This window comes from Bufo gargarizans, chromosome 4 (assembly GCF_014858855.1).
Source record: "Bufo gargarizans isolate SCDJY-AF-19 chromosome 4, ASM1485885v1, whole genome shotgun sequence".
Taxonomy (NCBI): domain Eukaryota; kingdom Metazoa; phylum Chordata; class Amphibia; order Anura; family Bufonidae; genus Bufo; species Bufo gargarizans.
In genome coordinates, this window is record NC_058083.1 from 168,736,011 (window position 1) to 168,763,053 (window position 27,043).

Below are 27,043 nucleotides of genomic sequence, written 5' to 3' on the forward strand. Positions count from 1 at the left end.
CATCCATGGGCATGAAAGTGTCCTCATCTTTAGCTTGAAAGTGAATATTTATTTGGTGGCACTAACCCCTTTGCTCGGTGGCTGCCCTGGTATGGTCGCTACATCGACGACCTGTTGTTCATATGGTGCGGCGATGTGGCCGCCATGCCAGTGTTTATCTGTTTCCTGAACAGTAATACCCTCAATCTTAGTTTTACTCATTACTCATCATGAACATATTACCTTTTTGGATCTAAATTTATAAATAGATTGGATGAATCAATAGGTTATAAGTACAACTCCCAGAAGAAGCCCAGCATGCAATGCCATATTGAATGCTGATTCCTGCCACTCATTCAATACTATTCAGTTGCTTCTGATTGGTGAATTTACTCGCGCCAAAAGGAACTGCTCCACTGATGATGGTTTCAAACAGGAGTCTGTTCACATTAGGAAGAGACTAAGCAACTGTGGTTACCCCTCATGGATCCCAAATACTGTAGAGCAGAGAACATAGTGAGGTCCAAAAACTGAATGGATTTGTTATATTCCAGTAAATCAGTCAGTGTGCATGATGGTAAAACTGCTAAACCGGTGTATTTTTCAACCCCATAGAGCTGTGAATCAGCAGCATTGTGAAGAAATACACTACCGGAGTTAAACACTGATCCTGGATTCTCAGAAGTCATTAACGGTGGCGTTCAATGTATCCCTAAAAAAGCAAAATCTGTAGCAGATACTGTCCCCAAGTCTGTTGGTGGTCAGGGCTGGTGGCCCCACTCAGGCAACTTGGTCACAGTATAATGGTTCCTTCAAACCTAGTGTAATTAAAATATTCAAGGACTTTGTTTCTTCTGCCAATGGTACCAAGTACAAAATCAAACAGTTTATCATCTGTAATACTGATAATGTTATATACCTTATTACATGCAAAACTTGCAGCCTAGAATAAGTGTACTATACAGAGGGACCGCTCAAAATCTGAATCTGCAGACATTTATCAGATGGTACCAATTTGGAAAATAAGAAAGAAAAACACTAAAACAGATGTCGGCTGTTCACACGCGGCAGATTTTGTGGCAGAAAATCAGTTCCATTCACCTTAATGCAGAAATCCATGTGCTTACTGCCCCCATTAGAACGAATAGAACTGTTTTTCAGTCGCAAAATTTTCTGCCTACAACTAATGAAAATCAGTCTTCATATAGTACATGACATTGACAACCTCTTTCTAACTTAGCTAGAACCAGCCCTGTACCTCACATGGACCAAGAGATGTCCCCATGCATTGCTCCTCTAGATTTACATCAAGCTGACAGCTGAAGGGGCGGCGTGTCTTCTGCTGCAGCTAAGGGGGTGTGTCTCAGCTCTCCCTATCACAGCTCAGGAGGTGTGTCCATGCTCTCCCTCTCACAGCCATGCTCTCCCTCTCACAGGAGGCAATTAAAGGATGAAACTGAGCATGTGCGGCCATCACAGAGAGCAGGTCAAAGAAATAAGAAAAAAAAAGAAACAGCTGGAGGCGCTATACAGATACATTTTATGGAATACATTTTTCATTACATACAATAACAGAAGTATTCAGATCCAGGTGCTGGTTTGAAAACAGTAGAATATTTTTCATGGGACAACCCCTTTAACTATGTCTAACTATCAGAAGCATATGAAAACTTACCTCACTAGCTTTCCATGATATCATCTTCTCTATTAGGTTCTCGTAATATCCTTGGAGATACTTATTTTTACCTATACTAAGAAACACCCAAATGGTATTGATTGTAAAGAGAGGAAAGCATGGTGTTATGCAAGTGTATGTGGACCCACTGCGTCACTGACTGGCTGTACTCTGGAGGGGCATGACTAAGCAACTAACTGGTCCTCACTAGAGCCTCTGATGGTGAGGATAGGCTTGAGCCGTTAGGGTAGTTGCCACGTGCCACTCCAGAGCAGTCCCCGAGTCAGTGGCAGCTGACCAGGGGGTCAGAGTACCCGGTGAAGCACCGAGGGGACGTGCGTGGCCAGGGGGTTCCTGGTCTGGACAGGTGGCGATCAAGAAAGGTCAGTAAGTGAAGTCCGAAGTCATAGGCAGGCAGCAAACAAACAAAGTCCATAAACAATATCCGAGGTCAGAGGCAGGTGGCAAACAGGCAAATTCCAGGAGTTCAATAAGCAAGGTCCAGTACACAGCGAAGCAGAGAAGAGAGACACCTTAGCACTTGGAGATAGACAAACTAAAAACATGAGTAGAAGCGCCTTTAAGAACCTGCTGAAATCCAGCCATATGCTAATGAGACAGAGGGCGTGTATGTGCTGCTTCATAGGTGAAGGGAGTTACACCCACGCAAGATCAAACACCAGTGCAAGTCTCCAGCAGGAAGGAAACTCTGGCATGGAACACAGGTAGCATAGTTAAGTTACCCGCTGCCCGCGCTTGTCAGCACAGCGCGCAGGAGGAAAGGAGGGAGCCTGGCGCCTATTCTTGCGGTTAGGGGCAGCGGCGCCGGCATGGACCGCTGGGCTAACACATGGAAGGCAGTTTAGTTTACTACCTATATTGTAGAAGGAATCTGGTGATGCATAACGAGTCCCAGGAGAAGTATGACTTCTATTGTAAGATATGTTTGCATGCTCATTGGCACTGTTATGTTGCAGCCTGAGCCTCCATTCATGCAGTGATTCACAAGCTATGTTCTTACAAGCTGCATCTACTTGCTGTTCAATCTTGGGAAGCGAAAGGTTATTGGCGGGCCAGTCTTGACAAGTAAGAAACACCTACCATGAATATAGAATGGCAGTTGTCGAGACAACACAATCAGCCTCCTGTCGTGTTCAATGGTAGATGAGTGTCTGACATCTCTATTCTTGATTCTGTACTTCTGAAATTCTCTGAAATTAGAATTTGAATGTAATGGATTTTATGTTTCCCGTGGCTCCTCATTTGGAAATTACATTGTTTATTTCAGCTGCATAAAATACTAAGCTAATGTCCCAATCCCACTTTCTTTGAAACCCTTCAGACATAATTTTTGGAATAGTTTTAGTATATGGAAGTTTCTGCAGGTAATAATCATTTCCAGAAATATTTTCTGTATCTTCATTAGAAGATAATGTTTCTGGGTACTAAGGAAATAGACCTGGCGTCATATTAAATATCATGAAAATACATACACTGTAGTTAATTTGGTTACATTGCAATAGATGCAATCTGCACGTTTGTTTCTCTACTTTATTGTAATGTTTGCTTCTATCTGATTTTATAGGTAGAGGTAAGGTTTTATCACAGCAAATGCTTACAGAAAGTTTAGTCATAAATGATTAAAGGGGTTTTCCAAGACTCTAATACTGACGACCTAGTGTCATGGAACCATGAACCAGACGTACAACAAGAGATGAGTGGAAATAAGAAGGCTTTATTGAAAATAAAGCTGTAAGGCAAAAGTCCAAACGGATGGCTAAACCGAAGCAGGGTCTTGCGAAACCAGAGATCAGGAACCAGAAGGGTAGTCAGATGAAGCCAGGATCAGGAACCAACAGGGTAGTCAGACGAAGCCAGGATCAGGAATCAGCAGGGTAGTCAGACGAAGCCAGGATCAGGAACCAGAAGCAGCAGCAGTCTTAGAAGCATGTGAGCACAGGAGGACCAAGCAGGGAACTGAAGCCACAGACCTCCTATATATGAGCTAGGCATCCAGCTCCTCCCAGTGGGAAGGAGGAGCCGCAGGGTGGGAGGCTACAAGAAACCCAGAAACCAAGATGGCCGCCAGCACATGTCAAACGAAGGAGAACAGCAAGGAGGTAAGACCATGACAGTACCTCCCCCTCAAGGGCCCCTCCTCCGCGGAGTAAGGAACGGTTTCTGAGGGAAGCGTGCGTGGAAGGCTCGGAGCAAGGCAGGAGCATGGACATCTGCGGAGGGAACCCAGGAACGCTCCTCTGGACCATAACCACGCCAATGGACCAAAAACTGCACCCGGCCGCGGACCAGGCGTGAGTCCAGGATATTGCTCACCTCATACTCCTCACGATTGCCCACTTGGACCGGACGAGGCCGAGGAATCGAGGAAGTGAAACGATTACACACCAGTGGCTTCAAGAGGGAGACATGAAACACGTTGGAGATTCGCATGCCAGGAGGAAGCGCAAGGGCATAGGCTACCGGGTTTACCCTGCGAAGCACTCGGAAGGGACCAACAAAGCGAGGCGCCAGCTTGGGAGTGGGCACTCGAAGGTTGAGGTTGCGGGTGGACAACCATACGCGGTCTCCGACCTGGTAGGAAGGAGCGGGCGCTCGTCTGCGATCAGCCTGGAGTCTCTGGCGCTGCGCAGAGACCTCAAGGGACCTCTGGATCTGTACCCAAGAAGCACGTAGGACGGAAAGGTGATCCTCCACAGCCGGAATATCCTGGGGAGAGAATACCTCCGGTAACACGGCAGGTTGGAACCCATAATTGGCCATGAAGGGAGACGTCCCAGAGGAAGAGTTCACCGCCGTGTTCCTGGCAAACTCAGCCCAAGGCAGGAGGTCAACCCAATTGTCTTGGTGATCGGAGACATAGCAACGAAGGAATTGCTCCAAGGCCTGATTGGATCGTTCTGCGGCCCCATTGGACTGAGGGTGGTAGGCCGATGAGAAAGAGAGATGAATCCCCAACTGGGAGCAAAAGGCGCGCCAGAACCTGGACACAAACTGACTCCCCCGATCCGACACAATCTCCTTGGGCAAACCGTGCAACCGGAAGACCTCCCTGGCAAAAATCGAGGCCAACTCTTGTGCAGAGGGTAACTTCTTGAGAGGTACACAGTGGCACATTTTGGAAAACCGATCCACTATCATGAGAATGACCGTATGGCCTCGGGATACAGGGAGGTCCACAATGAAATCCATCCCCAGGTGTGACCATGGACGCTCCCCGGTGGCTATGGGTTGCAAAAGGCCCAACGGAAGGTGCCGAGGGGACTTACTCTGGGCACAAACGGAGCATGCCGCTACATATGCGGCGATGTCGGAACGTAGAGAAGGCCACCAGAACAGACGTGAAACAGCCCAGGACAGCTGATTCTTTCCAGGATGCCCCGCGGCCTTGGAGTTATGGTAGGTTCGCAACAACCGAGTGCGCAACTCCTCAGGCACAAAACACCTGCCGTTGGGTCTCCCAGAGGGAGCACCAGATTGAGCCGCCAAAATCTGCTCACCCAGGGGAGAGGTCAGGCTGGTGCGAATGGCGGCCAGGATCTGATTCGGAGGTATGACCGAAGTCGGAATCGACTCCTCCCCGGACAGCTCGGAGTACTGCCGTGATAAGGCATCCGCTCTGATGTTCTTGGAACCGGGTAGGTAGGAGACCACGTAATTAAAACGTGACAAGAACAGAGCCCATCTGGCCTGACGTGGTGTCAATCTCTTGGCCTCAGAGAGGTAGGTCAGATTCTTGTGGTCGGTCAGGATGAGAACCGGAACCACCGAGCCCTCGAGCAAGTGCCTCCATTCTTTAAGGGCCTGCACGATGGCCAATAACTCCCTGTCACCAATCTGATAGTTGCACTCCGCGGAAGACAGTTTCCGGGAGTAAAACCCACAAGGAAGCAGAGGACCCTCTGGTGTTCTACGCTGAGACAGGAGGGCGCCTACTCCCGTCTCAGACGCGTCCACCTCGAGGACAAACGGCAACCCAGGGTTGGGATGCGACAGAATCGGAGCCGACACAAAGGCGGACTTTAGAGCCTCAAAAGCTCGGATGGCCTCGGGCGGCCAGACCTGGGGATTACTGCCCTTCCTGGTCAGATCCGTGAGAGGCTTGGCTAGCATGGAAAAGTTCCTGATGAACTTCCGATAATAATTGGCGAAGCCCAAAAAGCGCTGCAGGGCACGAAGACCACTGGGCTGGGGCCACTGTAAGACAGCCGAAACCTTCTCAGGATCCATGGAGAACCCCTCAGCGGAAATGATGTAACCTAAGAAGGTTACCTGGGATCGGTGAAATTCGCATTTCTCAAGCTTACCGAACAGCTTGTTCTCTCGTAACCGTTGCAACACTCGTCTGACATCCAGAATGTGGGCCTCCATGGATTCAGAATATACCAAGATGTCATCCAAATAGACCACCACACACTGCTGCAACAGGTCACGGAAAACATCGTTGATGAATTCCTGGAAGACTGCGGGCGCATTGCACAACCCAAAGGGCATAACCAAGGATTCATAATGACCGGTCCTGGTGTTAAACGCGGTCTTCCACTCATCGCCCGCCTTGATCCTTACCAGGTTATATGCCGCCCTCAGGTCGAGTTTGGTAAAGACCGTGGCCCCTTTGAGGCGATCGAACAGCTCGGAAATCAAGGGTATCGGGTAAGCGTTCTTGATCGTGATGCGATTGAGACCCCTGTAATCGATGCAAGGCCTCAACTCACCGCCCTTCTTTTTCACAAAGAAAAATCCAGCCCCTGCCGGGGACGAGGATTTGCGAATGTGTCCGCGTGAAAGCGCCTCCCTCACGTACTCCTCCATGGCCTCATTCTCCGCTACCGACAGTGGATAGACTTTGCCACGAGGAGGAACGGCACCAGATTGTAACTCTATGGCACAATCGTATGGGCGGTGCGGAGGTAGGGCAACCGCACGCACCTTATCGAATACATCCCGGTACTCCTCGTATTCAGGAGGCAACAGAGAGTCCGAGGAAGTACACAGCAACTTGACAGGCCCATGGATGCAACTAGCCCCACACTGCGGTGACCACGAGAGGATCTCGGCCGATTTCCAATCGAAAGTCGGATTATGCTTCTGGAGCCAGGGGTACCCCAAGACCACCGAGTAGTGTGGAGACGAAATAACCTGGAGACAGACCGACTCTCTGTGAACGGCACCAATGGCCATCCCCACTGGAAGGGTCTCATGAGTCACGTGTGGCGGCAGAAGGGGTTTGCCGTCTATCGCCTCAAGAGCCAGTGGGGAACCTCGAGGCTGCAGAGGAATGGAATTGGCGGCAGCGAACACACTATCAATGAACAAACCACCAGCACCAGAGTCCACCAACGCCTGGGTCGTCACCGAGCCCCCGACCCAGGAGAGGACAACAGTAATCAGTGGTTTGTCAACACGGGAAACCGGGGATGAGGAGACTCCACCCAAGATCTGCCCCCGACAGGATCTCAGGTGCGAGCGTTTCCCGGACGGTTCGGGCATGCCAACCGAAAATGCCCACCGAGACCACAGTACATGCATCGGCCCTCGCGTCTCCGGAGTACCCTCTCCCCCTCGGACAGGCGAGCAAACCCCAGCTGCATGGGTTCACCCCCATACAAGTCATCCCCAGGAGGCGTGGGAGGAGAGGGAGGCACGGGTGGGACAGCAAACGTAGGCGCCAATCTGTTAGAAGGCCTCCGCAGGCTCTCCTGAAAGGAAGGTCTCTCCCTGAGTCTGGTGTCAATCAAAATCAGGAAAGAAATAAGAGACTCGAGCTCCACAGGTAGGTCCTTAGCTGCAACCTCATCCTTCAAGGCATCCGAGAGACCATGAGAGAAAGCAGCGACCAGAGCCTCATTATTCCAGCCCACCTCTGCTGCCAGGGTACGAAACTCAATGGCGTATTCAGCTACGGATCGTGAACCCTGTCTGATGGACATAAGGAGCTTCGCAGCAGAGGCAGCACGAGCCGGCACATCGAATACCTTCCGAAGAGAAGCAACAAAACTGGAAAACTCGGCAACCACCGGATTGTTGTTCTCCCATAAAGGGCTGGCCCAGGCCAAGGCCTTGTCCGAGAGCAGCGAGATCAAGAAGCCCACCTTTGATCTCTCAGTAGGAAAGGCATGTGGCAGCAACTCGAAGTAAATGCCCACCTGGTTAAGGAAACCTCGGCACTGAGTTGGCTCTCCCCCAAAGCGCTGTGGAAGGGGGGCAGAACCGGTCATACCCCGAAACACCGCAGGCGCAGCAACAGGTGTCGGGGTAGACTCTGGCGCAACAACCGGAGCGGCAGTAGGAGCGGGCCCAGGAGCGACAACCGACCCATCGGCAACGGAAGCTAAATGAGCCGTGCGTTCAAGCAGGGTTTGCAACGCCACAGCGAACCGACCCAACAGGTGATCCTGCTGATCAAGTCTGGCAACCAGCGTAGGTAGCGAGGATGGCCCTGTACCGTCAGAATTCATGGCTTGGTCCTAATGTCATGGAACCATGAACCAGACGTACAACAAGAGATGAGTGGAAATAAGAAGGCTTTATTGAAAATAAAGCTGTAAGGCAAAAGTCCAAACGGATGGCTAAACCGAAGCAGGGTCTTGCGAAACCAGAGATCAGGAACCAGAAGGGTAGTCAGATGAAGCCAGGATCAGGAACCAACAGGGTAGTCAGACGAAGCCAGGATCAGGAATCAGCAGGGTAGTCAGACGAAGCCAGGATCAGGAATCAGCAGGGTAGTCAGACGAAGCCAGGATCAGGAACCAGAAGCAGCAGCAGTCTTAGAAGCATGTGAGCACAGGAGGACCAAGCAGGGAACTGAAGCCACAGACCTCCTATATATATGAGCTAGGCATCCAGCTCCTCCCAGTGGGAAGGAGGAGCCGCAGGGTGGGAGGCTACAAGAAACCCAGAAACCAAGATGGCCGCCAGCACATGTCAAACGAAGGAGAACAGCAAGGAGGTAAGACCATGACACCTAGCCTCTGGATAGGTCATCAGTATCTGATTGATGGGGGTCTGGCAGCAGGGACCCCCGCCGATCAGCTGTTTGAGAAGGCACCTGAGCTCCTGTGAGCTTTCCATAGGCCAGTAATGACACATTCATCAGTCACGTGGCCTAGGAGCAGCTCAGCCCCATAAAAGTGAATGGGGCCGAGCTGCGATACCAAGCACAGCCGCTATACATCGTACAGCACTGTGCTAGCGGGAAGGCCGTGGAGCATTTTGCTCATGAGGAGTGGGCCAAAATACCTGTGGACATTGAGAGTTACAGAAATCACTTGATTGCAGTGATTGCCTTAAAAAGTTGTGCACCAAAATATTAAGTTTAGGGTGCCATAATTTTTGTCCAGGCCAGTTTCATTAGTTTGTTTTAAAATTATTTTGTTGAACCACAATTCAAAAGGAATATCGTTTATTCATTAGTTGATTTTCAGTAAATCTTTATTTATGATTATCGTACTTTTGCCAGTGTCAGGTTATTTTAGTGACCATTGTGGGTTTTACTTTCTTTAATGGAAGAGGACAAACAATTTTGACCACATGTGTATACTTTAAGATTAATGATATTGCATGACACAATCTCTTCTTTAAGACAATAGAGCTAAACATTGTAGCAGCCTCTTTCTATATTCCTCACCTGATGGAGATTATAGGGTGGCTCTAGCACTAATACTTTATATTCCCTATAGCAAAACTTAACTGCTTGCATCCACAGATACCCCATAAATAGTGAAAGTAAATTGCAATAAAATGTATGAATCCTTTAACAAAACTAAATGATTTTCCAAATACACTGTGCAAGTTTCTCAACCTTTTGAGGAAAGAAGCCTCATTAAAGTATCTCTAAGGAGCAAAACTAATACAGTGATGCTGACTACAGAAACCCCAGGAAAAGGCATTAAGGGAATTGGAGCTATTCGGAGGCACCGCCATATGCTGACCTATGGATAAGTCACTTAAGCATCTATTCCTTCAATTTGCCATCTGCTTCTCATTATGTGGGAATGTGTAACATAACCACAGAGTCCACTTGGTCATAAACAATCTGCACAGTGAAAATGAAAAAATAAATAAAAATAAGCAACAAAATCCTGCAATGTTTAACACCACGGCTTCATCTTGTAGAGTCTAGGTGGCATTGCAGGCTCAAGGAAGCTGTACTGAAGTGGACTTAGATTGACTGCTGGAGTTCTGTTCCAATCTGAGCCTCTGATAACATAGAGCACCAAATGGCAGAAAAACCTAACTACTGTATATTCCTGCGTATAAGACTACTTTTTAACACGTGAAAATCTTCGCAAAAGTCAGGGGTCGTCTTATTTGCCAGGTATGGCGGGCGCTGCAGTGTCGGGACGCCCGAATTATCAACAGAGAGAGCCCGGGCTATTGCCTTGTATCCCCAGCAGCTGAGAGCTGCGATGTAACCCACGGCATATGCCCCCCCTGCACTGTACCTTGTATACCGCCCCCTGCTCTGTACCTTGTATGCCTCCCCCCTGCTCTGTACCTTGTATGCTCCTTGTACCGCCATCCTCCCGGCCGCTCGCATCTCGCTCCTACGCATGTGCGAGATTTCATGCAGCGAGCGTGGATACACGGGATCCTCACGGCCGCTCGCATCTCGCTCCTGCGCATGTGCGAGATCTCCATGCGGCGTATCTAAGTGCGGCGCAGATGTGCATATGTGAATATGAAGAATGACATAACAAAAACATGTTCAGGGTATAGGTGGCACATGTTTAGGGTCTGGGAGGCAGGGAGGGAGGACAAGGAAGGTGGTGGGATGCAGGGATGGTGGTGATACCATGGGATGGCGGTGGTACCTAGAGATGGTGGTGGGATGCAGGGATGGCAGTGGTATCTAGGGATGGGGGTGGGATGCAGGGATGGTGGTGGGATGCAGGGATGGTGGTGGGATTCAGGGATGGCAGAGGTACCCAGGGATGGTGGTGGGATGCAGTAATGTACTGCTGTGTGTTGAAAAAGGGGTAGTCTTATACGGCGAGTATATCCCAAACTCTATATTTTCAGTGTAAAAGTTGGGGGTCGTCTTATACGCCCAGTCGTCTTATACGCCGGCATATACGGTATATATAGTATTTTGATGACAGACAAGGTCATCTGCGTTAATGAGGTGTGTTTTTCTAAAGGCTTGTGTATGTCCATATTATTGTTCCATGCAACCTCGAAATTGTAAAGCTGTAATTCAGCACCCATACATGTAATATGGGCCATATCTGCACCTCCAATGTCCTACAGTTTCTTTTGACTGACGCTATACAAGTTTAAGATGAATATATTTGCATGCTCGGTCATAAGCGGTATAACATAGAGGTATTCTCCCCTGGAAGCATTGTTTCTAAGGCTCCCTTCATGCTGTGTTAGTCTACTTTCATACTCGCGTTTTGGCTTTCCATTTCTGAGATCCGTTCAGGGCTCTCACAAGAGGTCCAAAACGCATCAGTTTGCATTCTAATGCATTCTGAATGGGAAGGGATTCGCTCACAATGTGAGTCAGTGGGGACGGATCCGTTTTCACTGACACAATCTGCCACAATAGAAAACGGATCCGTCCCCCATTGACTTTCAATGGTGTTCAAGACGGATCTGTCTTGGCTATGTTAAAGATAATACAAACTGATCCGTTCAGAACGGATGCAGACAGTCTAAACGGATCCGTCCATGACAAAACGCGAGTGTGAAAGTAGCCTTAGTCGTTTGTCCAAGGTTTCCACTCAGAAGATCTTTCAATAGAAGCCTCAGGAGTATATGTTTAAAGCTGTCCACACAGCTCAGCCAACAGCTATCTCTCTCGGATCTCTACTAGCTTCCCCATAAAAATACATGTTTATTCTATGAGGAGAGCAGAGAAAGCCACACCTTTGTCAGTGGTTTATATCCATGGGGAACAAAATGATCGGGCAAAGATATTCATTTCGCCCAATCCTTGTCTCCCCTGACATCATCTGTCGAGGGAGAGTCAGGAGCTCCCTACACACATTAGTCTGTCAGGCAAACCAACCGTTCTTGGTGGGTTCGACTGAGAAAAGACTAACGTGAATGTCCAGCTTTACACATAAGCTTCCATGTTTTAAAAAGTATACCACGAAGCATACATTTATCTTTACTGGAAGTCTTTGAATGCGCTATTTCATACAGCAAAAAAATGGTAGACAGCCAGAAGAAGGCCAAACTCAGGGTAAAAAAACCTAAGTGAGATTGTCGTCTTATGTACGCCACACTATAGACTCTGTATGGAAGCACACAGAGGAAATACATACGTTTGCATATTTCACTTTTAATAAATGATAAATCAAGCTAATGTTTTATTCAGTTCTACAGGTCAGAGGTGGCACCATGCCTCCAGCCAAAAAGACTCCTCCAAGGAGAATGGTCTGCTTTGCTGGGTGTCTGAGCGATCTCATTTATTTCCTGAGACTCAGGGACAAACCAAAAGAGTGGACAAGTACTGGATTCCTAAATGGTCAGGATGTGGCCCTGTCTGGTTGATGGGGAAACTGCAGAGCTCTCAGATGTTTCATGTACCAACATGTTTTTGCACAGAGAACTAACCTAAACAAATGAATAAGTAAAAATAGCAAAATTATGCAATGAACAGATATTACAAAGATTCTGAAGAATTTGCCTTCAGTGATGCCCAGAATGCAACACCTTCTCAATCTCATTGTACTGTGGAAAATAAAAAGTATGAGTATACAGAGAAGAGAAAATCTGCATACTGAGGGGCGCTTACTAAAGTTTTTACTCCACTACTGTGGCCATATTTGTCATGTCCATGGAGAAAATGTAGCCGTTATCCTGTGAGTGTCTAGTAGCAGAGGGTCACTAACAAGTGGTTAAAGGAATGGTCACGTCTGCTCTTAGCTAATACTTTAATGCCCTACACCTCCTGAAAAATGACCTTTACATTCTGTGGCTTGTAATGGAGCAGATCATTAAGTATTGATGAGCTGGTACTCAGCTTCTAAAATGCGGCTATATCAAGATTGGTATATTTATATATTCATTATCTGTGCTGTCTACCCGTAAATCCTTTTTCATTTTTAAGATGTCTACATTGGATAGAACTGCTTAATCTATTCCCGCTTTCAGGATATTTCTTCTTATACAATTATATAATCTTTAACCACAGTTTCCATGAACTCAGATTCTTCTGATCCATATTAATGCTTAAATGGTCACTGAGGGGGTAATTTATCAAACTGGTGTAAAGTAGAACTGGCTTAGTTGCCCATAGCAACCAATCAGATTTCACCTTTCATTTTCCAAACGAGCTGTCCAAAATGAAAGGTGGAATCTGATTGGTTGCTATGGGTAACTAAGCCAGTTCTACTTTACACCAGTTTGATAAATGACTCCCTAACTTTTCCAACTAGTTATTCTCAATGGTCCCTTTAGGTGAACCTGAACAAATGTGCAAATTATGTTTATTAAAAATGTTCATGTTTTCACCCTAAAAACCTTTTTGAAATCCCTACCATAGTGGTCTCCCTTCTAGCAATTTTGTTGTCCACTCACCGTTACTAAATGCGTAGCAGCAGAGAGAGAACTGGAGGGACTGAAGTGGGGGCTGGAATGCCAACACCTAATCATCTCAGACACTGGAGAGAAAAAATGAACTGATCCCTGACATTTAGAATGCCTTCCTTAAATATGTTATTGTGTCCTCAAGCCTTAGGGCTCATGTCCACGAACGTAATGGTTCCATGCCTGTGATGCAGACGGCAAATTGCAGTCCGCAATGTACGGCACCGTCCATAGGGCAGCCGCATGCACTACTCTTTTGCGGTGCAGAAGCACGGCCAGAAAAACCACGGAAGCACTCTGTAGTGCTTCCGTGGGGTTCCGATCCATGCCTCCGCACCACATCTCCGGATTTGCGGACCCATTCAAGCGAAATGCACACGGCTGGTGACCCGTGTATTGCGGAACCGCCGTATGCGGTCCTCAGCACGGGAACGGAGCGCTTACGTTCGTGGGCATGAGCCCTTACTCTCTTATACCAGAAGAGGGATAATTACTTGGGCTAATCATAACTTTGAAAGGCACTGCTGGGAAGAAATGCACTTTACGTAGTCTCCCAGGTACATATGGTTTATATGTCTGCTCTCCTCAGGCTGGTTACAAGTTTGTAAAAGGAAGTCTAGACTAGTATAGTACTGGCGGACCAACTGCAGGGGACACACCCACCAGCTCTGTGAGGACAGCAGAATGCCGCTTTACAACAGCAAAGCAGTTAGCAGCCAAAAACACAGCGCCTGAGTGCTTGGGGAGGCTTGAATATAATCTAAACTATGTCCTCAGCCAGAACAAGCATTATTTTTTTTTATATTGTTGAAAACTCAGTTACCTTTTAACCCCTTCATGACCAGCGCCATACATGTACGGCGCAGGTCGGCTCGTTAAACATGGTGCCCGCTTGTGCGTACTGTGGGCGCTATAGCCGCTGGGTGCCTGCTGTTTCACATAGCAGACACCCACTGCTAAGGTCTGTGACTGGTGGTAATGCCGATCGTGAACTTTTAGCCATTCAGATGCCTTGGTCAAACGTGACCACGACATCTGAATGCTCTAAAATCCGGAAGCACACGCACAGCTGAGATTGGGGGAGCCGGATGCATTGTGTGGCTGCTTCAGCTGTCGCACATTAGTTCCTATGGAGCCCCTGCTTGTGACAGGGCTCCATAGTAATACATTGAAACTCTTATACACTCCAATGCTAATGCAATCTGATGAATGCTTGTTATAGTTCCCTGTGGGAATAATAAAATAGTGTAAAAAAATATTAAAAAAAATATAAAAAAAAAATCAAAATGACACCGCTCTTTCCCCAAAATGTAAATAAAAAAAATGTAAACAATACAAATAATGGGTATCACCAAGTGCAAAAACGCCTGTACTATTAAAATGTAACGATGAAATTGACAATTTGCAGTTTTTAGTCATCTCACCTCCCAAAAAAAAATTAATAAAAAGTGATCAAAAAGTCTTATACACCCCAGAATGTTATCAATAAAAAGTACAGATCACCCAGCTGTGTACACATAGCTACAAAAAAGTTATAGGGGTCTGAATTTTTTTCTAAGTTTAAATTTTTTTTTCAGTATTAAAATGCAAGAAAAACTATATATATACATGATATTGCTCTAATGGTACTGACCTGGAGAATGAAAGTAACAGGTCAGTTTTACCATATAGGGAACTCATTAAAAACGAAACCCATAAAACTGTTGCGGAATTGCATCATATGCATTATTAAATGATGGCATTAGAAAGTGTCCCACAAAAAACAAGATCTCAGACAGCTATGTTAACGGAAAAATAAAAAAGTTATCGCCCAGACAGGCAGGGAGTAAAAAACGAAAACGCAAAAATAAAAAAAAACCTGGGGCTGAAATGGTTAAAATGTTTGTTTCTTCTGCTATAGTTAGGCTGGATTTATATGTATATAGATGCATTTTTTACAGCCTCTAGGGCCTTATATTTGTTGTTAGTCTATAGGGATATAGGCCCTAATTTATTAACGGGAAAAAATGTGAAGTTTGTCTTGTGTAAATGTGTCTATTTGTGGTCAGTGGTGCTAATTTAGCATATTTTAGGTGTAGTGTTTTTTAATGGAATGTGCCTCCATATATTTCATATTTTTGCTTTTTAATATGCTTTAAAGTTCACAGAAAAGCATATTACTAAAAGATATCAATTAATAAATGACTCTAAAATGCTTATAGATTTTAGAAAGCAGGTGTTTTGTAGGCATTTTTAATCCATCCTAAAGGAATGACACTTTTTTAACGTTTTTGCATTCACTTCTGACTTGGGCAAAAAAAACTAAGGGCGTCATTTATGAACCAATATACGTCACTTTTGTGGTGTATATCTGGAGTAGATTTTGTTGCATATCATGTTGTGGCAGAGTCTGCAACTTCTTCCCCGCTCACGCCAGGTCTAAAAAACAGGCATGGGCTGGGAAGGGGAAGTGCCGGTAGGCCCATCTCATTTGTCATTTCCTACGCCTGGTTTAGCTAGGAAGCTGGCGCCTCTACATAACTTCGGTGATCCATCGCAAGTGCAGGGGCTTATTAAGATCGACACCTAAGCCAGTCTTAATAAATGTGCCCCTAAATCTAGACCTGGAAGAGTTTACAGACACAAGTAGGGTATTCCATATACTTTATTTACCGGTGGGTGAGGCATATACAAATGCCTTGCTTTGTTTAGTTAAAACACAAGAAATTACTGTGGTAAATTCACAAAAGGTCAACTCCAGTAATGCAGAGAATTTAGAGGCAGATGGCTAGAAGCTTTTCTTGTGCTGAGGTATCCATTCAGAATCTGGTTCATGCAACATGGGAGGTGGGTGCAGTTGGTAGATTTTCCCATTGGGCAGTACAACATATGGAGAACAGGTCATGTATTTATAAAATTCACAGGGTACAGTACAAACATCTGCTAAGAGTAGTGCAGGCACTTGTACGGTAATTCACAAGGTGGAAGCAGCTAAAAGTTGTTCCTTTATAGTTTGGTTGGAGCATGGGAAACCATCACAAGTAGACAAAGATATTTGTAACTCATAGTCCCATGGTACATGTAACCATTTTGTGCAGGTTTTTTATAAACTTTAGTACCAACATTTTTAATCTATAATGGTATCTGAAGTCTACAAAATGTGCCATAATTAACAATATTCTACAAGAGATACTTGTACAGGCTGTTCTTTGCAATGTGTGCCACTAATAACAGGATCCTCTAAAGCAGGATGTGCCAGTTCCACAGCATGTGCTGGCCTTTTGATGCCCATTACTTGTTCTACCTACCTGTCACGGACGTTCGAGCGACAGGTGGAAGGAGATCGGTAAGACTAACAACACATGGTTTGATCTGACAGGTTTTCCTTGTGGATCAATAGGCATCTGTGTTGTTTCTGGTAATGGCTACACCCCTTGCCTCAGGTGTTGCTAATGTGGTCATTTAACCTTCCTTATTTATTGTTGCTTCTCCCACAATGCTGTGTGGTTTAGAGCTTCAGTTTTAGTTGTGAAAAGCTGGTGTGTGGATCTCGGTGGATTTCCTTTCCCTTTTTGTATTTTGTTTGGGTTCTGTGTGTTGCATTTCCCTATCATTTGTATAAGGCCTGAAGGAGACTCCTGTTCCTCATTCCTTTTGGAGGAACAGGCAGTCTCATCCCTGACATTAGTTCCAGGGTCCTATAGGGTGAGATAGGATTCTAAGTATCTGGTGTATGAACTTGCCTACCTTTGGGGCCTGTTCATACTGGTAGCCTTTCAGGACTGGAGTTAGGGATTTCTCTAGGAGGTGTCCATCTTCTGTCCCTAGTTTTCAGGCCTTATTCCGGTATCCCCTTTCCCTCCTATGCTCAGTGTGATGTTTCACTCCAACACCAAAGCGTGAACACTATTTTGGTGAAACAGGGCTTCTTAGCAACTAGCAGGCCTACAGGAGTTTTGGGATTTTGGCTCTAATAAAGGTGACTGAATAGTTTTTATAGATATAATGATTATGTCGGCCTAAACTTTTGCCTAGGTTTTATTTATAGGTCAGCTGGGAGACCAGACCAGGTCATACGGCAAGCACAAGCTGCTTATTCCCTTGCTTCTAACTACATAGGGGCTGCACACATTCTGCATTATTTCTACCTGCTTATGGTGTAACGTACTGTACTGCTTTGTCCTGTGCTGCTGTCTGCCTGTAGGACTTTTTATTGCCACCTTTATTGGTTTTCAAGTTTTCTTCTCAAGGGTCTGTCATCCCTTAACTCCATACAAAATATTTTGGAACCTTATATTTGCTGAATGGGCCCCCAAAGTCTGATTGTTCAATGATCTGTTATCATGTGACAATTTGGCTGTATGCTAGTCATTGCCACCACCGACATAGAGGTCTGAGATTAGACCCAACCTGCACCTCTCCTGTAAAGAAATGCTACAAATCTTGTTATTGTATCTATTCTCAGATAGTCCGAGTCATCTTCCAGCACGATAACCATGGTACATTGGCAACAAGTTTTGTGATTAAGATAAATTGTAAATGAAGCCGCTAGAGTTAGGCAAACCTGACTTTTAACAGCTTCGAGTTTGGGTTCGGGGTTTAAGTGAATTTTGTAATGGATTCCGTTCCCCCGTTTTGTATGCCGTCATAATACAAGTGTATGGCCAGCAGAACGGAACCCTCAGGGCTGGCCATACATGTATTATGTGGCATGCCGGCATTGAATTACGTGATGGATTCCGGGAGAATGGAATCCATTACATAATTCACTTAAACCCCAAAAGGTAGGTTCGCTCAACTCTAGAAGCCTTATTGGGGGGTCTGCAATTAAAGGGCACAGTTTTGTTAAAGGCGTTGACCAATTTGTTTGTAAGATGAGTTTATGGTGCTAATATAGCCTTTGTTGACATTATGTACCGTTTTCTTTTTTTTTTTTTATAAGGTATGCTCTCTTGTTTACCAAGTCTTTTGAGCTGTCTACACAAAGGTCTTGTCCATAAAATGGCTGCTGGTGGAGGGTCATGACAAAAATAACTCCAGAAACATCACTCGGCCTTCTCCATTCAAATACACTGCACCTGCTATCTGTACTTGCACTGTTGGGAATTTAGTGCAGGTAGTTTAAATAGTTTAGATTTATGCATTATGTGATATATTGTTATTTATCATATTTAGACATACAGTGACAAAAATGTGCAAAACACATCATCATAAAATATTAGCAACAGCTTCCAGGATGAAACTGAATAATCACTAAGTGAAACCGGTTATATACTGTAACAGTCATGAGTGCATGCATATTGCGGGATTTTTCAGGTGGATTTGTAGTGTACCATGTATTTTGGCCTTTTGGTTTCATGGGACATTTTTCCTCTGCTGTATATTCATTTTCTTAGGATCCAGTGTTTTTTTTTTACAATGCAAAGCCAGCTGCTAAGCTCTTATTCTTTGTGATAGATAGATAGATAGATAGATAGATAGATAGATAGATAGATAGGAGATAGATAAATAGATAGATAGATAGTGTCACAACCAGACAGCTGAGAAGCTCTGACAGAAGCCTTTCAGAACCTCCTCCTTGAGTTTGTTTGTTGTGATGTTCAGTTCCTCATCTCGTTAGCCTCTCTCAGCTGTCATGTAGTTGGACTGATTGCATCCCTTTAAATTCCGCCCCATAATGCATTACTGGGCGGCTTATACTACTTCCTGGAGTGTGTGTGCATGCTGATCTTGTTTTCCAGTCTGCTACAAAGTTAAGTGCTGAACATTTATCTGTTATTTTCTGTTTGCTGGATCCCAGGTGACCCTGACTCCCTCCGTGTCTGGTGTAGGGAGCCTGTGGTCGTGTCCCCTCACTATTGTAGGGTGTTCAGGGGTTATATAGTCGAGGTACGTGGATATGCAACCATCCACCTCTGGGATCTTTGCATAGGCTGAGCAGCCAGGGAAAGTGCTAGGTCTTGTGCAGGGGTCTCCCTTTTGGTTCCTTAGCTTTGGATCCAGTGAGCCATATATGCATGTTGCTTTGTCTTGTTTCCTGTACACCGTCCGTGACATATATATAGATAGATAGATAGATAGATAGATAGATAGATAGATAAAATAAGATGATAGATAGATAGATAGATAGATAGATAGATAGATATAGACATTAGATAGATAATAGATAGATAGATAGATAGATAGATAGATAGAGACATTAGATAGATAATAGATAGATAGATAGATAGATAGATAGATAGATAGATAGATAGATAGAGACATTTGATAGATGATAGATAGATAGATAGTATAGTCAGTGCCTTATAGTTATTTTCCAGTCATTTCTGGAGTGTTGAGCCAGGACAGCAAATAGAGAGCAGTGGAGAGTAGCATCAGAGAGGCATTTTTATTTGCCTGCCTGGAAAACCCCTTTAAGGCTTGTTTAGATGTTTTTGGTGTCTACTATGCATGTACAGTACAGTTTTAAGTTATGCTATTGTCAGCCAAACTCACAATTTTTGGCAGGACCGGATGACAATTTAATACATAGGGGGAGTTCCCGATTCTTCCTCGACAGATGATTTTGGGGGAGAGAAGGATTAGGCACATGAATTTCAATGCCAATCGTTTTACTCTATCCTCTCTCCAACTGAAAAAATATATCTACACGTTTGGCCAGACCGAACATGTATTTGCATGGAGGAGTCAGGAAAGAGTTCGGCCAACAGCTATTGAAGGTCCAGTATATGGGCACTTAAAAAATATACTGTTCTTATATTATAGATTTAATGTTTCTACAATGTCTTATTATTGGATGTGCTGACAGACTGATGATCATTTTAGAAAATGTGTCTGTCCATATACAGTCTTGTGAAAAGGCACACATTAAAGCATATTGTAGCAACTGAACAGACCCCTTTGATAAAAACAAAAGCAAAGTTACTCAGGACATCCTATACAATGAAATAAATGCACAACGTTTCGTACAGCATGGCGGCAATACAAAACAAAAGGCAAGATGCAACAGCGCTCTGCAAACATTGAATCTATGGACAGAAATGATACTAATGCTATGCTCACTATATGAATAAATAGGATGTTCTTAGCACATTGATGTATGTCTTACAGACTATATATCCCAGTGAAGGATTCTCTATAATAGGCAGAGCTAAAAACACTGATTACTCCTGCAAATATCCAACCAGTAAGTGAGCCATTACATTTATCATGCATCCTAAAGCCTTTTATACACAATAGATCATAGAAGGTCTGCACACACGCATGGCTACACCGGTAAAGGTTAAATAGTGAAGTATAAAACACCTTGATTAATACAGTGTAAGACTCTATAGTCACTGGAGAAACTGGAAATTGTTTTGCTGCCCATTGTAAATCCTGATTAAATGTTGTTAAAGGGGTTGCCCAGCTTGTTTAGCTTTTTTAAATTTTAACCCCAACCTAAAGAAAATCATACTCGCCTGCTCCTTGCCGCTTGGTTCCAGATCCTTGGCTCCGTTCACTGGTCCTCCGATCCTGGTCTGTAAACTTCCGGATGGAGTGGTCATGTGTACTGCTGCAGCCAATGACTGGCCTCAGCTGTCATGCGTCACCAAGCCTAATTATCGGTCTGTGTAAAATAACCGTAAAGGGGTTTTCCATAGTACAATATTTATGACCTATCCTCAGGATAGGTCATCAATATCTGATTGGTTGGGTTCTGACTTCTGTCACCCCCACCTATCAGCTATTTGAAGAGGCAGCGGCAATCTGGAGGGCACTGCAGCCTCCTCACAGCATCCTAAGCACAGCGCCATACATTGTATAGCAGCTAAGCTGCACATAGTACCAGAGGTGGGTCCCACATGGTTGTGACATTAATTTTGGGGCATATTGTAGTCATATGTCACAAAAGTTGATATAGGAAAGCCCCTTTAACTCATTGAGGAAACAGCTATGCAGTGTTTAGCATAAAACAAAATAACTAGTTTAGGCTACTTTCACACTTGCGGCAGAGAGATCCAGCAAGCAGTTCCATCACCGGAACTGCCTGCCGGATTAGGCAAAATGTATGCTAACTGATGGCATTAGTAAGACTGATCAGGATCCTGATCAGTCTTAAAAATGCCTGATCAGTCGAAAAAATGCATTGAAATGCCGGATCCGTCTTTCCAGTGTCATCCGGCATTTATTTTTTTCACCTTTTTTTCAGTCTGCACATGCGCAGAAGGGAACTAATACATTCCTATGGGAAAAAATGCCGGGTCCGGCATTCAGGCAAGTCTTCAGGTTTTTTTCGCCTGAGATAAAACCGTATCATGCTGATTACTCTCCATTCAGAATGCATGGGGATAAAACTGATCAGTTCTTTTCCGGTATAGAGCCCCTGTGACGGAACTCTATGCCCGAAAAGAAAAACGCAAGTGTGAAAGTACCCTTAGCAATTAAACTTGAATCCCTTCTCTACATCCGTCAAAGCATGTCAGATGTTTAAATTTGGCGGCAGCTCAGAAACTTAGCTGGCGCAATAGCCAGTGGGTGCCTGCTATTTTTTACAGCAGATGTTTGCTGACAGTGTCCACAATCAGAAATGGCTCCTATCACTCTCAGATGTCGTTTTTGGAAAGTTTTTTATTTTTAAAAGTATTATAACAAAAAACTATATAAATTTGGTAGCTCTTCACTGGCCCTCAGAATATAAGTAACATGTAATGTTTCTCCAGTAAAGAAGCACACCAGTTAACTGCAGACCCTGATTATCTGTACTTATTTATCATTGGGGTGCACTATGCTTTACCACCCATTCTAGAGAACAGCAACACGTGGTAACACCTCGGCAGTGTCTGGGGACCCAGAGTAGCATTGGAGCCAACCTAGCCACTGCACTTGTCCAACAAAAACAAGCATGTGGACAGAAAAATAAAAAAAAAGGTATGGCTTTTGAAATGCAGGGAGTAAGAAACTAAAATGCAAAAAATCTCATGAAGATTTAATGAATACCTCCCAACTGTCCCGATCTGGCCAGTCAACTCCTTGCTACACCATTCAATAGGCAAGGTTAGGTGAGAATGTTTTTTATTATATTTTATTAAAACTACAGGGACTTCACAATTGTAAAGGGGCCCTAAGAGAGCATCCTACTGTGTGAGGTCATGAAGGGGGCATAACTACTGTGTTTCACCAAGAGGACATTCTACTGAATGGGAGCACTAAAGGGGAATACCTGTGGGGCTCTAACAAGACATCCTTACTGGGAGGGGGTATAAGGGGACAATACTACTGTGTGGGGGCACTAATGGGGAATCACTATTGTGAAGGGGCACTAAGAGAGCACTAACAGAGCATTTTACTGTGAAGGTGGCACTAAGGAAGACTTCTATTGTAAGGGGGCATAACTACTGTGTGGGGGCACAAAAGGAATTGGAGGTATTGGGCAGAGTTAGAGGCGTAGTTTAGCATAAAAAAAAAGTTGCCACGGCATGCTATAACGCTGATATTGTCCCTTTTTGGAATTCTCAAAAGTTGGGAGGTATGATTAAAGTCCACTAAATACATTCAAAATAAAGAGATCGGGTTATTAATTTTTACTGTCAACAGTTAGACAAGGAAAGAGGAAGAATAAGCAGCAAATCTGAATTGGAAGCTTGCTTGGGGTTTACGAGCAATAGGGACACTGGACACAGAAAGAGACATTTCAGGTTTTGTAATATTAGGAGAAGATTAAACATGGCTTATGGTTTCGGAAAGATTGAGATCCATATAAAGAAAAGTCTTGACAGCACAGAGGCACAGCTGGGTATCAGTGTACAAGTGTAGAACTGGGAATAATTAGCACAAAAAGTGTCCTGTAAATCAAAACTGTTTATTATGTCTCCATCTGGAGCTGTACAAGGAGAACCTAACAGTAAATCCTGGAATCATGGTGGAAACGTGCTTAACATAGTTTAATACTGTCCATAGGACAAAAGGACCAGTAGTGGATTTATCTACTGTGTCCAGCACAGCTAATAAATCCAGATCAGGTTAAACACGGTAGTCAGAGAATTTAAGATTGTAAATGTAAAGCATGAAAACCAAATTGCAAGGGGTACACCAGAGAGACAGCCAGGAGACCACGATGACTTTGTGACAGGAGATTAAAGACAGAGAGATAGCAGAGCATGGAAAGCATGGTGTAGTATTACTTCATTATAGAATGGGCATATCCATGCATACTAAAGAAAATCTGTGTGAATGAGGGCTTGAATATTTGTTTTGGCTGAAATGACAGATGGTTAATGGAATAAAGATCTAACTGTAATTTATATTTAGATATTTTGTACAAATCACAGCTATGGGCAACATTATGCACGCATTGGTTAGCTTGGTGTAAGATGTGTGTCTTTAAGGGCCATTGGGATCTGATCTTCCAGTAATGATCGCAGTCTTTTGGAGGGTTGTGGTGGAGATGACAAGAGGGCAGCGTTTTATGAACATGTAAGACTTCCTTAACTTAATGGGGGACATTTATCAAGACTACCTTTTCTAACACCATTTTTCATCTAGTTTGCCGTGGCATGAGGTGCGCCAAAATTAAGAGCTACCTCTTAATAATAATTGTGGCACAACTTGCCAGGTCTGTTTGCCACAATATGAAATTTGTTCCGGCTAGGAGCTGGTGTACATTTCAGGCATTTCTTGTGCCAGAAAAGTGGTAAATGTGTTGGGCCACTTAGGCCCTACTGTGACTCCGCAAAAACTTTTTACAAAAGTGGCAGGAAAAGTGAAAAAAAGGCAAAAAGTCAAAAAAAATTCTGCAAACTGGGTTTGAATTATTTTTTCTGCCACAATTCAGATTTATGGGGCTTGATACATCTCCCCCAATGAACCACATTTACCAAAATTAGTTGGAAAATTGAGCCAAAATGTGGTACATCTAAATTTAGAGAACTCTGCGCCTAGCCCAAAAAGTGGGCATGATTTACCGGAAAAGAAAACGATATAAGACTGGCACTCAGCTTATGTGTATCACATGGAAAAATCACAATTTATTAAAAATGTACTTCTAAAACTGAAACAATAAAAATATAAATACAAATACTATGTTAATAATATAGCAGTGAATCACTCTATATGATACTAAAAGGTTCCAATGGAATCAGTAGTAGGCATCACGGTTCCTGCTAGTAAAAAGGCATGTCCACTAATGAAAGGTAAGAAGGCAAAACATCTACATAGACATAAATGGATCACAAAAGATCTTCAAAGACCAATATAGTCCCTTTGTTAATTATGCAGCAGAGAGAGTCCAGCGGTTGTAATACAAAAATCTCTGGACTCTCTCTGCTGCATAATCTGGGGGGGCGGGGAAGGGAAAAGGCCGGCCCTATCTCATTCATCATTTTCTAATTGGTCTAAATGTAAGCCAGCAAGGAAGATGGCTTACATTTAGACTGATGCTGGATATGCCGAAGTTATATAGAGGCGGCGCCTCTTCATAACTTCGGCAGATCCACTGCCAGCGCAGGGGGTATTAACACCTGCGTCTAAAGCGCCGATCTTAATTAATGACCCCCAAAGTGTCTAGCCATGCGCCAAATTTATCATGTAGTCTAAGTGATAAATCTGGTGCATGTCTAACTGCCGGTCTCAGTTTACGCCATCTACAGGATAAGTATATCTGCCTCAATGGGATTTGTGTTGGATTATCATATATTCTGGAATACTGGACAATCTTAGGGAAGCAGCCTAAAATGCTGATATAAAGAATGCCACTCTTATGCGTCTGTGTAGTCTGGGTATTGTCCATTTCTTGTCTGTCATCTGGTTTTGTGAGGTTCCAGATTATCTTGTTCCGTATGTCTACGCTGAAAATAAAAATGTGTTTTTCTATGAAAATTGAATGAAAAATACCCCTTTCTGATGGTACTGTATGTATCGCTTTAAACAAGCAAATACAGATTAGTAGATTCAGAATGGAGGATAATACAGGGTCTTAGATATGGCTGGCATATAGTATTTCAAGATACATCATTGAATCTTCCTATGATTAGTTCTACAGATTGCGATTGATGAAATAAAGTTGACAATCCAAAATTCAAATCCATGTGTCTTTTATCCATTATATGGCAATGTTTAATGCTTTATTTTTCAGGGTAGAGAATTGCGCTTGGGAGGAGCATATTTGTCCAGAAACCAATCACTAGAGGAAGAATTTGAAAGAGCAAAGGCTGCAGTTGAGGTAATGTGTCACATATAGGCATCATTAAAGGGCACATTCACATCTTCACAAAATCAGCAAAGAGGCCGTATGTTAAACTGAAGATTTAAAATCCATTGTGGTCCAATTGTGATTGAGCAATTGATTAGCTTTTTTGGACCTAGTGGAAATCATATGCACATTGATAGCACATGAAGTTGGCAATTTAGAGAATCTTGTCCCATCTATCTGGATAAACGTGCTTTCTTTTAGGCCAATATGTAGTGCACTACGTGGGTAGTGTGCGATGTTGAGTTTTTGTTTTGTTAAGTAAAGATGAAAACAGATTCTAGAAAGGAAAAGATTATAAAAGCATCTGTTCTTTTATGTCAAATTTGAATTGCATGCAAAATAAGATTTGAGAACCAGGCGGAGATGTTTCCATTCAGAGATATATGGAAAATAAACCTTGCTATGATTCCACCCTGTCAGTACTGTAAAGGTAATTCAGTGGGTCGGTAACTATACTATACTGCCCTCAACAGAGGTGACAGATTCCCTTTGAAGGGAACCTGTCACCAGTTTTATGGTGTCCTAACTAAGGGCAACATAAATAAGTGACTGATTCTCTTAGCAAAATGCTGGGTCACTTTCTTTAAATGACCCAGTCAATCTACCAACATCTTGTATTGAAAAGCTCCAGCTGATAATGATGAGTTCTGAATATTCATGAGCTCCTGACTTTCCCTATAGCTCTGAATTATAAAAACGCTGGACTCACTGACATAACGCTGGACTCAAATCAGCTCATTAGCATGTGGCATGTGGCATCTTTGTGTTTATATTATGAGGTAACCATCTGTCACACCAGTAAGTGAATACATCTAAGGTACTTTTTAGTAGTTAATGATTGTATATAATTAGTTAGATTATAATCAAATATCCACATGACAGGTTCTCTTTAATACATAGTTTCGTGGGAAATAGTTCCGTATTCAGTTCCTTGCCATTTATCCATTCAAATTTCTGTTTATCTGGTGTTTAGAAGTCCAGTTGGCCATCCTAATCAGTGACCTAGTTTCCTTGTGCATTCTCATACAGGAAAGGCTGTCAGTCAGTAAGTAGGACCACCTACTGGACTCCTAAACCCAGAATAAGCAAATGTTTGGATAAATAATATACTAATGCTACAGATTGTTTCCCTGCATAACTATGTATCAATCTGCTCAGCTCCTCATGCTCTATAACATGCCGCCCATAGATTGGACGGCATTTTCAACATGCCAGGTTTCCTTAAATGTAATATTCCATTGTGGGAATGGGGTAATGCTTTAGGCATTATACATTACAGGAATAGGACATTTCTGTTGTTTAGAACCTCCTTACGTAATAACTTTTGGACAATGATAAAAAAATGGATTTTTACCTTGACTTTTTTTTTTCTTAAGGGGTTGGGATGGAGGATAAAGCAAGTTTGTCATGCATGAAGTCTTTTAAGGTTTAACAATTTATTCTCAGCAGATACGATCTTCATCTACTCTTACATGTCACCTCCTCTGAAAACACAGACACATAAGCAACACATTTTTCACAAGATCCAAATTTATTAACTGATACAATCATACTTAGCAATTTTCATCTTCTGCACAAAATCAGCATTTTACTCTAGGAAATATAAGATTCAGATGGAGATGACA

At 43.8% G+C, this 27,043-nt stretch overlaps 1 protein-coding gene across 1 annotated transcript in view; it reads left to right on the forward strand.

The window, feature by feature from the left end:
* The window catches only part of PEX5L (peroxisomal biogenesis factor 5 like), a 113,462-nt gene that overhangs the window by 50,981 nt on the left and 35,438 nt on the right, over window positions 1-27,043 (forward strand). The window contains exon 6 of the mRNA XM_044291059.1: window positions 25,302-25,388. Within this exon, the coding sequence (XP_044146994.1) occupies window positions 25,302-25,388 (87 nt within the window). The remainder of the gene's footprint in view (window positions 1-25,301; window positions 25,389-27,043) is intronic.